Raw genomic sequence first — 12,419 nt, forward strand, 5'->3', positions numbered from 1 at the left:
TTCTTTAAACAATTTATCTTTATCAAATATTAAAAGCCTTGTATCCTTGAATGTTGATGACAATATTCTTTGGCATAGACGACTAGGTCATGTTGGTCCTAGTACCATAGAAAAACTTTTAAAACTTGATTTAGTTGTTGGTATGCCAAAACTCAATTTAAAATTAGATTTTATTTGTGATGCATGTCAACTTGGCAAACATACAAGGAAATCTTTTAAAAGCAAAAATTTTATATCTACTTCTATGCCCCTTGAACTTCTTCACCTAGATCTATGTGGTCCCTCGAGGAACGCTAGCCTAGGAGGGAAGCTTTATGCATTTGTCATTGTGGATGATTTCTCACGATTCACGTGGACATTGTTTTTAGCCCACAAAAATGATGTCTTTGATTATTTTAAAACTTTTATGAAACGTGTTGAGAATGAGAAAAATCTTTCAATAAAGCAGATCCATAGTGACCACGGAACTGAATTTCAAAATGAGAGTTTTTCAAACTTTTGTGAAGAGAAAGGCATCGGTCATAATTTTTCTTGTCCTAGGACTTCTCAACAAAACGGGGTCGTTGAGAGGAAAAATAGGACACTTGTGGAGATTGCGAGGACCATGATATATGAGCATTCTCTACCAAAATATTTTTGGGCTGAAGCAATGAACACTGCCTGTTACATTATCAATCACGTATCAATAAGGTCAATTCTCAAGAAAACTCCATATGAATTATGGAGAGGGAGAAAGCCTAACATTTCTTACTTTCGAGCTTTCGGTTCCAAATGCTACATACATAACAATGGTAAGGACAACCTTGGCAAATTTGATGCCAAATCCGAGAAAGGTATCTTTTTCGGATATTCTACCTCAAGTAAGGCCTTTAGAGTTTTTAATAAACACACTTTACTTGTTGAAGAATCTATGCATGTTATTTTTGATGAATCTATGTCTACTATTGTTCGCACTAACATTGATGATGTAGAATTACTCGAAGAAGAGTTGGCTTCCTCAAGCCTAAATGATATAGATGTTTTCGTTGAGGAAACACCACTTCCGAAGGATTGGACGCTTCACAAAGATCACCCAATGGATCTTATCATCGGAAGTCCTTCGAAGGGAGTAGCCACTCGTTCTTCTCTTAATAATATTTGCAATCATCTTGCTTTTGTTTCGCATGTTGAACCTAAGTGTATTGATGATGCTTTATTAGATGATTCTTGGATTATTGCTATGCAAGATGAGTTGAATGAGTTTAAACGCAATAATGTTTGGAATCTTGTTCCTAGGCCACATGATAGATCTATCATAGGAACTAAATGGGTGTTTAGGAATAAACTTGACGAGCATGGTACTATCACTAGAAATAAAGCTAGGCTTGTAGCGAAAGGATATAGTCAAGAAGAAGGCATAGATTATGATGAAACTTATGCGCCTGTTGCTAGACTAGAATCTATTCGCATGTTACTTGCTTTTGCTTGCTCTAGAAATTTTAAGTTATTTCAAATGGATGTCAAAAGTGCTTTCTTAATGGTGAATTGAAAGAGGAGGTGTACATTGAATAACCTGATGGCTTTGTTGATGCATTATTACCTGATCATGTGTATAGACTAAACAAAGCTTTGTATGGTTTAAAACAAGCTCCTCGAGCTTGGTATGAAAAACTATCAACTTTCCTTATTTCAAATGATTTTTCAAGAGGAAAGATTGATATTACTTTGTTTACCAAACATGACAAAGATGATTTATTAATTGTGCAAATTTATGTTGATGACATAATTTTTGGTTCTACTAATGAAACTCTTTGTCAAGAATTCTCTAAGTTGATGAAGGAACACTTCGAGATGAGTATGATGGGGGAACTTAACTATTTCCTCGGATTACAAATCAAACAGTGCAAGGATGGGTTCTTTGTGAACCAAAGAAAATACATCAAGGAGATTCTAAAGAAGTTTGGAATGGAGAACACAAAATCATCATCTACACCGATGAGCACAGCAATCAGACTCGACAAAGATGAAAATGGTAAATCTGTAGATCAATCTTCCTTTCGTAGTATGATTGGCTCCTTATTATATGCTACTGCTAGTAGATCGGACATTATGTTTAGTGTTTGCCTGTGTGCACGATTTCAATCATGTCCAAAGGAATCACATTTGTTCGCCTTAAAACGCATTTTCAAATATCTTTCAAATACTTCAAATCTCGGCTTGTGGTATTCGAAAAATTCTTTCTTTGATTTAAAAGCTTATTGCGATGCCGACTTTGGTGGATATAAGGTGGACCAAAAAAGCACTAGTGGAACTTGTTTCTTTTTAGGAAACTGTTTAGTTTCTTGGTTTTCCAAAAAGCAAAACTGTGTTGCGTTATCAACGACCGAAGCCGAATATATGGCTGCCGGTAGTTGTTGTGCGCAAATTCTTTGGATGAAGTATCAATTGCTCGACTATGGTGTATCTTTTTCAAAAATCCCTATTTTCTGTGACAACACTAGCGTCATATGTCTAACAAAGAATCCGATTCAACATTCGCGCACCAAACATATTGACATTCGTCATCATTTTATTCGTGACCACATCGAACGAAATGAAGTTGAACTTCAATATGTTGACACGACAAATCAAATTGCCGATATTTTTACAAAACCACTAGATGAAAATACTTTTATTCATTTGCGTGGTGAACTTGGCATGATTGAGTTGTAATCACTTGTTGACATATTCTAAAGATAATGACATATTAAGGGGGAGCTTAATATAAAATTCGAGCAACTTAATTTTGGATAATACAAATTAATTGTATTTATTCAATATTATACGCTCATATTTTGTTATTTATGTGAAATTTATGTGTTGCATTTTAGAAATCATATTTCAATTCTCATGTTTTTGCATACTTTTCCAGTCTTTTTGATTATCACAAAAAGGGGGAGAATTAGTTTGGTTATACTTTAACTAAAGGGGAGAGTTAGTATGGTTAAATGCATGAAGAATAAAATCGGTTATTTGATAAACAAACTCTTCTTCACTAAAATCGGTTGTGCAAATTTAAATTATTTATTTAATATTGTACATTTATTTCTCCTATTTAACCAAGTTTTGTGATCATCAAAAAGGGGAAGATTGTTACGCCTTAAACGCATACAAATCTCGTGTTATGAGATTAATGTTTTTAATGCATTAACAAGTCTCATAATATTATGTTTTGATGATTACAAAACTCGGTTAATTGTTACTAACCATTTAAAGTGAGATTTTGCAGATTATATTTATTGAAAAATAAATTATTGGAAATTATTTTGAAGCTATACATGTATTTATAAAGTCTTGTATTGCTCATTGAATGGATGAAACATTGTTAAGAGATATGAAGAAAAAGACAAGAAGAAGCCAAAGTATGGAGCAGCAACTTCCGAAAATTACTGGAAATTTTCTATGACTCCAAATCGGATCTCCATCGGTCATAATCTAGATAAAGAATGTTACAAGTACTGTCCAAATTTGAGAGCAATCCAACGGCTAGAATGAGAGATATGAATTTTTTTCATATATGCTGCACAGTTCCCACTTCTGCAAGGAACGAAACCATGAAGATTCGACTTCAGAAAATAACTGGGAATGTTTGAGAAATCCAAATCAAATCTTCACCGATCATATTCAGTATTATGATGTTATAAAGCTTCTGTCCAAATTTCAGGTCAATCCAACGGATGGATTAAGAGATATGAATTTTTCAAATTTGTTGCACAGAACAGGTTCGAAAACATGATGAAGTGACTTCAGAAAATTACTGGAAATGTTTGACTCGATTAAATAAAATCTCCACCGTTCAGAATGAAGATCTGGATGTATTAAAGCTTCAGTTCAAATTTTAGATCAATCCAACGGTTAGATTGGAAGATATGATTTTTCCACAAAATCCGCTCAGTGCTGGGAAAAAGATGGCAGCGGCGCCGAACACTTTTTTGTCTCTCCTTGACTTCTTAACACACGCTCCAAGCACTCAAATCAGATTCAAATCTTTGCCAACTATAAATAGAGGCCATCCAAGTTCATTTGGAGACATCCCAACTCATCTCTTCTCTCCTTTGCAAGCAATTTCTCACTATCAAAGTGTTTGTGTGATATATTTGAGAGTGTTTGTAAAAATAGTTTGTGAGTTGGTTGTGCTATTGTTGTAAACACTTGAGTGTGAAGCCAAGTGTGTTGTGCTATCGTTGTAAGCACTTGAGTGTGAAGCCAAGTGTTGTGTTGAGGCTATCCTTGGAGCCCTTAAGGCCAAGAGTGTTGAGTTGTATCGGTGCGGTGATCGTGTCAAGTTATAAGGCTATCCTTGGAGCCATCAAGGCCAAGACGTTCGAAGTGCTAGTGGATCCTTGGTTAATCGACTTAACCAAGAAGGGGAGACGTAGACGATTTATCGTCGAACTTCCATAAACATCTCTTATCCCTTTTACTGCTTTATTTACATTACGCATTTATTTACCGCACTTATTATTTGATTGCTTAAGTTTTCCGCTTGCATACTTGCATAATCGCTTTAAATTGCTAAAGTTGCCAATAAAACCTAAATCCCCCCATTAGGTTCTAACAACTAATAAATTAGGTTTTATTTTTTAAAAAAGAAGTTTGATAAATAGATAAAAAGGTACTACTTTTCTTGTGTTGATTCGTAATATTTAGATTTTTTTTTTGATTCAAAATATATATATATATATATATATATATATATATATATATTTGGCTTTTTTAAAAAAAAAATAATTGGCAAACTATTACTTTTCCGTACTAGTCATTAATTTATGAAAAAACTAATTAAGAATTGAAAACTTAGAAATTAAAACAATCACACCGATAAAATTATGCTTCATTAAAATTTGTTATACATAAATTTGCATATTTTATGTCCATTCATATATCCGTACAACAAAACACAGTTCGTGATTTTTATATGAATTCGAACTCATAAATATAGCTCCATCAATGCAACTATGCAAGAGTCTGTTTTCGATTCTTCTTCTTCTTCATTTTTTTTTTTTTTTTGGGATTTGAAACTAAATGCAAGAGTATGTTGAAGTATAAAATAATTTATCGTACAAATACATTTCATTCTTTTAAATTTATCATATAAAAAATGTTAGTCAAAATGGAAAAAATTTGGAATCCACCAATGGGTATTGTTCTGTCTCCCAAATTTCTGTGTTAGACGCTTATCATCAAATGATCTGCTCTATGTCAAAATGAAGCTCATTCCCTTTTGATAACACGGTATATTCGCCGAACAAACAGGGATGAAACCCGAAAACTTACTGTTCCAAGCATCAAGAAGAATGCATAGCACATGAGAGCGCTGTACCCGAAGAAGAAGGACGTTTGGAGGATGCCGCTCATATTTGATTTGAAATAGAAGTATATGCAGTAGGCAAACATGAATAATGCCGTGGAGCCACCTCGCAACACAGACCTGTTTCAATCATATGTTGATCAGATCAGTAAGTAACACAGTGGTGACCCAGGGAGGGAGGCCTCAGTCGCCTCTCCTCCCTTCACCTTTGCGCAATTATGAATATATTCGTGTAGTCATGTATCGATAACAAGATAACTGGATAAATACATAATCAAGCCTGTAAAATTTGAAATGTGCTGAAAACTCTTGTTTCCGGTATTTTGACTTGCAAGCGTGCTTTTTGCATTTTTGTATGTTATTTGTTGAGTGAAGTCTGCTCAAATGTCACAGATACCACCAAACAAACAGGTCAGTAAAAAGAAATGCAAACTGTAGTTGTTTTCTTCATTGCTTGCTTTCTCATACCAATCAAGCAGAAGGCTCTAAATTTTTCCAGATTTGTAGTCCTATAATAGGATGAGAGGGCATGCAGTGAAGAAGATGATAATCTTGCCACTTTCGTTTTATTTATCTAGGGGTAATTCCGTAATTGTGACATCTGAGCAGAACTATGTCGACGAAAACAAAGGTAAATGCAAAAAACGTGTGTGCATGTGAAAGAATTCCGATATAAAGGGGTTTAAGTGATGAATTTGAAAGCACATTCCGAACTTCAACAAGGTGGTGTGTGCAATTAACCCCAAGAGGCACAGAGAACAAGAAAAAAAATGCATCAGCAGTACTAGTTATTCATTAAGGAAGAACGCACCGCCAACACCATTCATGATCCTCCACTGCCAGCTGAAAATACGTCAAACAAACACTGAGCAACGCAGTAAGAATAGCTAGAATCATAAATGTAACAAGCAAAATGCTGGGAACTGTGTAGATTTTATGGCCCCAGATAGTTGAACACAAGAGGTGAAACTCCATGATAATGGCACCGAATGGTAAAAGACCTCCAAGAAACATTTGGACAGGAGTTTTACGGTACCAAACCAATTGTGGAATCTCCCTTGGGATTTTCTTTGTGATGGAAGATGATTGGATTTCGGTCTTGTAGCGGTTTCCAACCACCGCACCAAGGATATGTAATGGAACTGCAACAAGAGTACATACAAGAAAAATGACAAATATGGTTCCGAGTGGAAGAGCAGCAGTGACCCCAAAATATGCAGCCAGTATATTGAGGGAAAAAGTCGTGACAAGAACAGGAACGGAGAAGATAATCCCTGCCAGAAGAACACTTTGTTCCTGCAAATATCATATGTCATGGTTATTTATGCATGCAATTTTAAGAGCGAACAATAATTCGACAATTTCGGGAAGAGTAACAAGACATTACCTGTCCTGTTTCAGAGTATTGATTGCAGAGAGATATAGAGTTATAGCCAGCAAGAGCCGATGAAAGAATGTAAGAAATGAAAATTAGACTAGAGAGGGCAGCACGATTATATGGATAGAGGATTCCCAGAAAAGCCAAACCAGATAAGATAAAAACCCTGTTGGATCAGAAAATGATTATTCGAGTGGCTCATAAAGCTAATATGAAAACTATAAATGCTATCGTCCTTTATATACATCTTCACCTATAAGTCAATCTTGGACTCAATAGTCTAAACTAAAATAAAAAAGCAGACAATAGCAAAACATAAAAAAAACTACTGCAAATGCAGTTCATAATTCAGGGAAAAAAAATACATTTCTCGAATTTGTGAAGTATTTTATCGCACATATGGGTGACCATTATCCTAATAAAGTTGATGAAGACAGATTATATATGGAATGGTCCAACACCGATCCAAGAAAACATGCATTGAATCATGTCAGGCACCATGCTATGTTGCCATCATTATTGATTTTTTAATAACTTTCTGCTATTAATACTTAAAATGTAAATTAAAAAAGGATGAGAAAACAGCAGCTTGATAAGGAAAGAACTGAGGATCAAGACGAAGCACACGCTACTTCGTAGAAATTTCTGTAGCGTAAAATGTATGTGGCCCCTTCTATTAGATCGTATATATAAAAAGGTAAGAGAAAATGCAGGTGTTTTGAGTGTCAGAATTATATGTAAGAACATCAATATCATCAATGGCTAGAAACAAAGATACTTAAAATCTTGTGACTCTTTGCATATGCAAATTGTGATCTTAATCTTTATCCATTATCGGATTTCAGTGATCCATCTAAACAGCAATGCACAAGCCATACAACCATACAATCCAGATAAGCTATTTGTAGTTGTTACTTATTAGGAATAGACGTGACGATGACTACGTACTAAGCAAACTCCAATCTTGGCCCTGGTTTTAATGAAATGGAAAATGAAAACTATACGCAGCTATCGCGACAATACCAGTCAGGTGACAGATTATTTACTTGCATAAAATTTCACGTAAAGGAAAATGGGGAAAAAAAACTTACAGAAATAACAATTGGGTGCCAGAGCCCACGACAGCAGATAACAATGGTAGATTTGTGGGACATCTGAATACATCCCCGTGAATATGTTTCCAACCATCTGCTTTATCCTCCTCTTCATCTCCAATGGAACCTCTGCAAACAAATATAGAAAGACAAATAACTCAGGTTAGATACTTGGCTCTCAGGTCCGGTAAAACCAAGATTTAGCGGAAAATGGTACAGCAGAAAAGAAAATTACTTTCTCAAATCATACTTGAGATGCCGCTTATAAAGCACAGCAAGCAACCCCATGAGAAGAATGACCAAACCAAATGAATTAACATAAGTGAACAAATGAATTTGTTGGAATACAGGCAGTAAGGCAGTCCCGGAGTATCTGTCCATTCTGTTCTTGTATGGTGTAGAGATTTCATTCCAGAACACGGAATAAGTGAACTGGACATTGATCTCAACATCTTCTGATACATCAACGAAATGGTTTGGCTCACTGAAAGCATGAATTTCAATGACATGGTTGCCATTGTAAAGAGCATTAAACTGAACATGTGTGAACAGAAAATACTTTGGCCCCTTACTGTTAGGAGTCCAACTTTCATTTTCAATTTTTCCAATGAATGCCCACAAGGGAAGGTCGTCATAGTAGATTTGATAGTAAGAATCACTCACTATAGCATCCCTGAATTTAGCAACATTTTCCCTATCAAGCTTCTGGTGGCAAAGAACAGTCTGTGTTTTGTTCACCAAAAATTCCAACTCATATAAAGCATTTTCAAGCCGGTCACCATTCAAAACTTCCCCAAGATTCTCCTTCTTTTCAAACACTTGATCTGGAAAGGAGAAAAGCAATAATACATGAAGCTGCTAAAAGATGCTAAACCTGCCAAATGGCTTAAATATATTTGCAAATGAATTTTTGCCAGGTAAAAAAACACCAATAAGGCAAAAAAAATCCTTGACAGTTTTACAAATGGAAACATGTGGGATCTGATTGAATTTGTTATGGTCTCACTTGTATTGAACTAGGAAAGCCCAAGGAGGAGGTTCAAAGTCAGAGAGGCCCAAGCTTTATACTGAGCCTAGACCAAATAAGCCCAGACTCCCATATCTCGAAATAACCAGAAGAATCTAGATGGGGAGAGGGGATTAAATAGGTCTACTAGCTTGAGCTAGGGTATCTTGTAAAGGATTTATCCTTTGGCTCAGAGTTTTCTGTTATGGACTAGAGTTTCATGGGCTTTCTTATTAGTTTTGATAGATTGGATTGAGGCCCAAGAGTCTCAAGCCCATAGAAGAATCTAGATGCCTAAATGAAGAGGAATAAAACGTGGGAGTTGTAGTTTGTTAGGGATATTCTGTTATTCTGGATTTTGTAACTAGCTGTGGCTAGGGAATTACTAGCAATTTTGGCTAGGGTTTACAGAGCTTGCTCTGGGATTTATATATATTATATTGAATTTCTTCGTATAATTTGGGTTCAAAACATTTTCACTCAGATTATTGTTATATATTTTACTTTGAATCGATTGAAAATTTTAGTTTATAACAGAATTTATACAATGAATTACTTCACAATACAGTATTATTTCTAAAATTTAAGAGCAAATGTCGAGGAGAATTGGAGAAGTAAATATCATTATGTATTTTCATAGATTAATATTGGTGCTGTCATTGATAACCAACATAGCAGACCATAGAGCCTGTATCAATAAGATGATCCTTGCAAAAACTATAGCCTAAAATAAGCTGTATGTGCTTAACACTGATAAGTAAGAGAAAGCCATCCAGGGTGGAACCCAATGGCACCGGTTTCACAAGTGGTGGGAACTTAATGGTTGCGCATTGACTGCACAAGAAATTGTGCAGTCGTTAACAAGTTTAGAAAGCTGTTCGACCTAGAATTCTAGCTTTTTGAGGTGGTGCTAGTGACTTATAGCCTTACATAATATTCTAGCAAATTTCAGAATGAAAGAACAATAAAATACTTCGTAACCAAATAAATTCAAGTAGATGATTTGATGATGCTGGTACTCGTATGCATCTGCCAGCTAATAAAAAAAGATTTACATGTGCCTTGTCACTAACCTGGATGACAGAATAGCAGCTCATAATACCGGTATGTTTCACTGCAAAAGCATAACAAATAAAAAAATGTGGGAATGAGATAAATGTTAACAGAGTGCTATGAAGATGTTAGTAGTATTGCACCTGCAGAATCTTCAGGTTCTAGTTATGTCAAAGTTCCAAATTTTTGAAAGAGTATTACAGACTTCCTTAAAAGAACTCATACTCCTAAGTTTCTTTCTTGAGATATAAAAGCTGAGGCAATCAGTTGCCACTTGCTATTAATATATATTCCAAGATAAACCTGGACTAAAGATGAAAACAACATAAAGGTTATTACTGATTGTTCTGGATAAATAAAGATTTATTCTTTAGCACAGCAAAGTTCCCTCTGAGTGATTCTGATTTTAACTCGCCCAGAAAAATACAACATGCATGAGGATGATGACCAGAAAGCCAAGTCCACTTGTGACAATTTTTTTGAGCAGACTGATGCCACAACAAACAAACCATCTAAGATAATAAGAAAAGACGTCGGGGTAACCTTGATGAGAATGTGGAAAACACTAAAGTTTACAAACAGAATATGATAGTTTTCAGACCAAATGGCACATCATAAAACTTAAACTTCTCACATCACCCTCATGCAGCATCAAGGAGCACAAAATTAAAACTTGTGATGGCGATGAAGAGTGATATTGGTAGCGAATTAACATTGCAGAAGTAGTGTGCTGTCAACTGCCATAGTTTGTGATTTCTTAGAACAAATTAACAACACCCAAGTAGTGTGCTGTCAACTGCCAATCAGAAGTCAGCATTCTAATAGACATGACTAGCAAAAGAATGAATTTAAACGAGACAAATGTTACTAATCACAATAGCAAAGAATTTCACAAATGAAAAACAGTATACTTCGACTGCCTCAAAGCATGCGCAACATTGCATTGGATCAACACTCATCTTAACACCTTGATGCATTCACTGATCAATCCCGACCCAAGAACAAACCCATTTCAGGGAAAACAAAATCGAACGTTTCGCAATTCGGCATGGCTTTAACAGTCCAAGAAAAACAATTTGAACAGCTCATGCCAACCAGTTGTACTAAGTACTAAAACCCACAAAATTAAGTCCACCAACTTTCATCCAAAACGCAAATGTGACAATAAAAATAAATTCAATTGTTAAGATGGACAGCCGAAAGAAAAAATCACCTGGGATTATGAAGGGGTCCAATCTTGTTGACAAACAGGGGCACGCGATCTCCCACATTGTAAGCGTAGGAAGCATGAAGTAAACCACACAGAAAAAGCGAAAAATTGCTAAGAAAAAGCAAATTCAAGATTCCCATTTGCTATGGAATTTGATTTCTGCTCTAAGATGCTCTCTAGTCGTCGATGGAAGAGATGGCAGCAGAGTGGCGCCATGAGTAGTAAAGAAGAGTCAACGACTGAAACGCGACTTTACGTGAGAGCAGGAGAAATCGCGTTTGCATCTGCGTCTCGTTGAATCGCATTTCTAGATTGCTTGTGCCAATATGTCTATGGAAGGAATATAACATGCTAAATTTATTTAAGTATATAAATAAAATGTTGAAACGCCTAGTATTTGTACCTACTACTCTCTAACTACTCCTCCTAATAATAATACATACCATTATATATAGAAATGAATATATATATATATATGAGTTCTTTTATGGTGCCCAACACTATATGCCCACTTCATGCCCACCATGTACAAGTCAACTCATCTATTGTACCGGTCAACTCATCTATTGTACATGGTGGGCATGAAGTAGACATATAGTGTTGGGCACCATAAAAGAACTCTATATATATATATATAACATACGTATAAATGAATATAATAAAATAATAATAACGAAATTATTTCACTAAATAATCTTTGTTTCACCATAATTTTGAAATATAATCTTCTCAATTTTTTTCTTTCTTCAGTCTTTGTATTTTTTTTGTGATTGAAGGTCATTTTGCAAATTTTTTTGAAATAAGGTCATAAATCAAAAAATTTGTTTAACCAAAGTCATTTTTCAAACTATCACTGAATACTTGATTAAAAATGAGCAAGGTTTGCCATATGTAGGGCTGTCAAAATTAATTTGACTAATCAGATCGACCTTGTCAACTAAACGAGCATTAAATAACAATAAATTAGCCGTGAGAGTGTAGCGGCCTTGAGGAATAGGAGCCTTCATATATAGTTCTCATTCAAGACCTTTGAATTTAATCTTACATAATATTAGATAAATTTCTAATAGTTAACTTACAATATATATATATATATATATATTACGTACTGTCCAGAAAAGATTATTTTATATGGTTAAAAGCACACCAATAATTCATTTATAATATGGTGGATACTCGTAGACAAAATCGCAAAATTACTGAACATTATTGATTTAAAATTCCCGATTATTTAGAATCAAAACTGTCTGTGGTCCTTTTTTTTTTTTTTGACATGTTTTTCCAGGTAGGATAGTCCATGTAATTGGTATTTGGTTGGCTCGTAATTGTAAATAACCCACCAAACGATT

General features: G+C 35.0%; 1 protein-coding gene across 2 annotated transcripts; it reads right to left on the reverse strand.

The window, feature by feature from the left end:
* Positions 1 to 5,036: 5,036 nt before the first annotated feature.
* LOC140890774 (transmembrane 9 superfamily member 5-like) lies at positions 5,037 to 11,350 on the reverse strand. Of its 2 annotated transcripts, none has more exons than XM_073298815.1 (7): positions 11,074 to 11,350; positions 9,881 to 9,921; positions 8,052 to 8,625; positions 7,799 to 7,930; positions 6,717 to 6,873; positions 6,141 to 6,625; positions 5,037 to 5,449 (listed from the first exon to the last, which is right to left on the reverse strand). In XM_073298815.1, the coding sequence occupies exons 1-7, from the start codon at positions 11,208 to 11,210 to the stop codon at positions 5,233 to 5,235; spliced, it is 1,743 nt and encodes a 580-aa protein (XP_073154916.1). In that variant the 5' UTR covers positions 11,211 to 11,350; the 3' UTR covers positions 5,037 to 5,232. The 2 variants fall into 2 exon arrangements, with proteins under 2 accessions (XP_073154916.1, XP_073154915.1); XM_073298814.1 differs by having other exon boundaries at positions 8,037 to 8,625; positions 11,074 to 11,349.
* Between the last annotated feature and the right edge of the window lie 1,069 nt (positions 11,351 to 12,419).

This window comes from Henckelia pumila, chromosome 3 (assembly GCF_033568475.1).
Source record: "Henckelia pumila isolate YLH828 chromosome 3, ASM3356847v2, whole genome shotgun sequence".
Taxonomy (NCBI): Eukaryota; Viridiplantae; Streptophyta; class Magnoliopsida; order Lamiales; family Gesneriaceae; genus Henckelia; species Henckelia pumila.

Bases quoted from the DNA above. Each gene is read 5' to 3' on its own strand.
- LOC140890774 (XM_073298814.1), bottom strand. From the start codon at position 11,210: ATGGGAATCTTGAATTTGCTTTTTCTTAGCAATTTTTCGCTTTTTCTG. The intron at 6,626-6,716 runs GTAATGTCTTGT...TGATATTTGCAG, and splicing joins AATACTCTGAAACAGGACAG to GAACAAAGTGTTCTTCTGGC. The intron at 5,450-6,140 runs GTGCGTTCTTCC...TGATTGAAACAG, and splicing joins GATCATGAATGGTGTTGGCG to GTCTGTGTTGCGAGGTGGCT.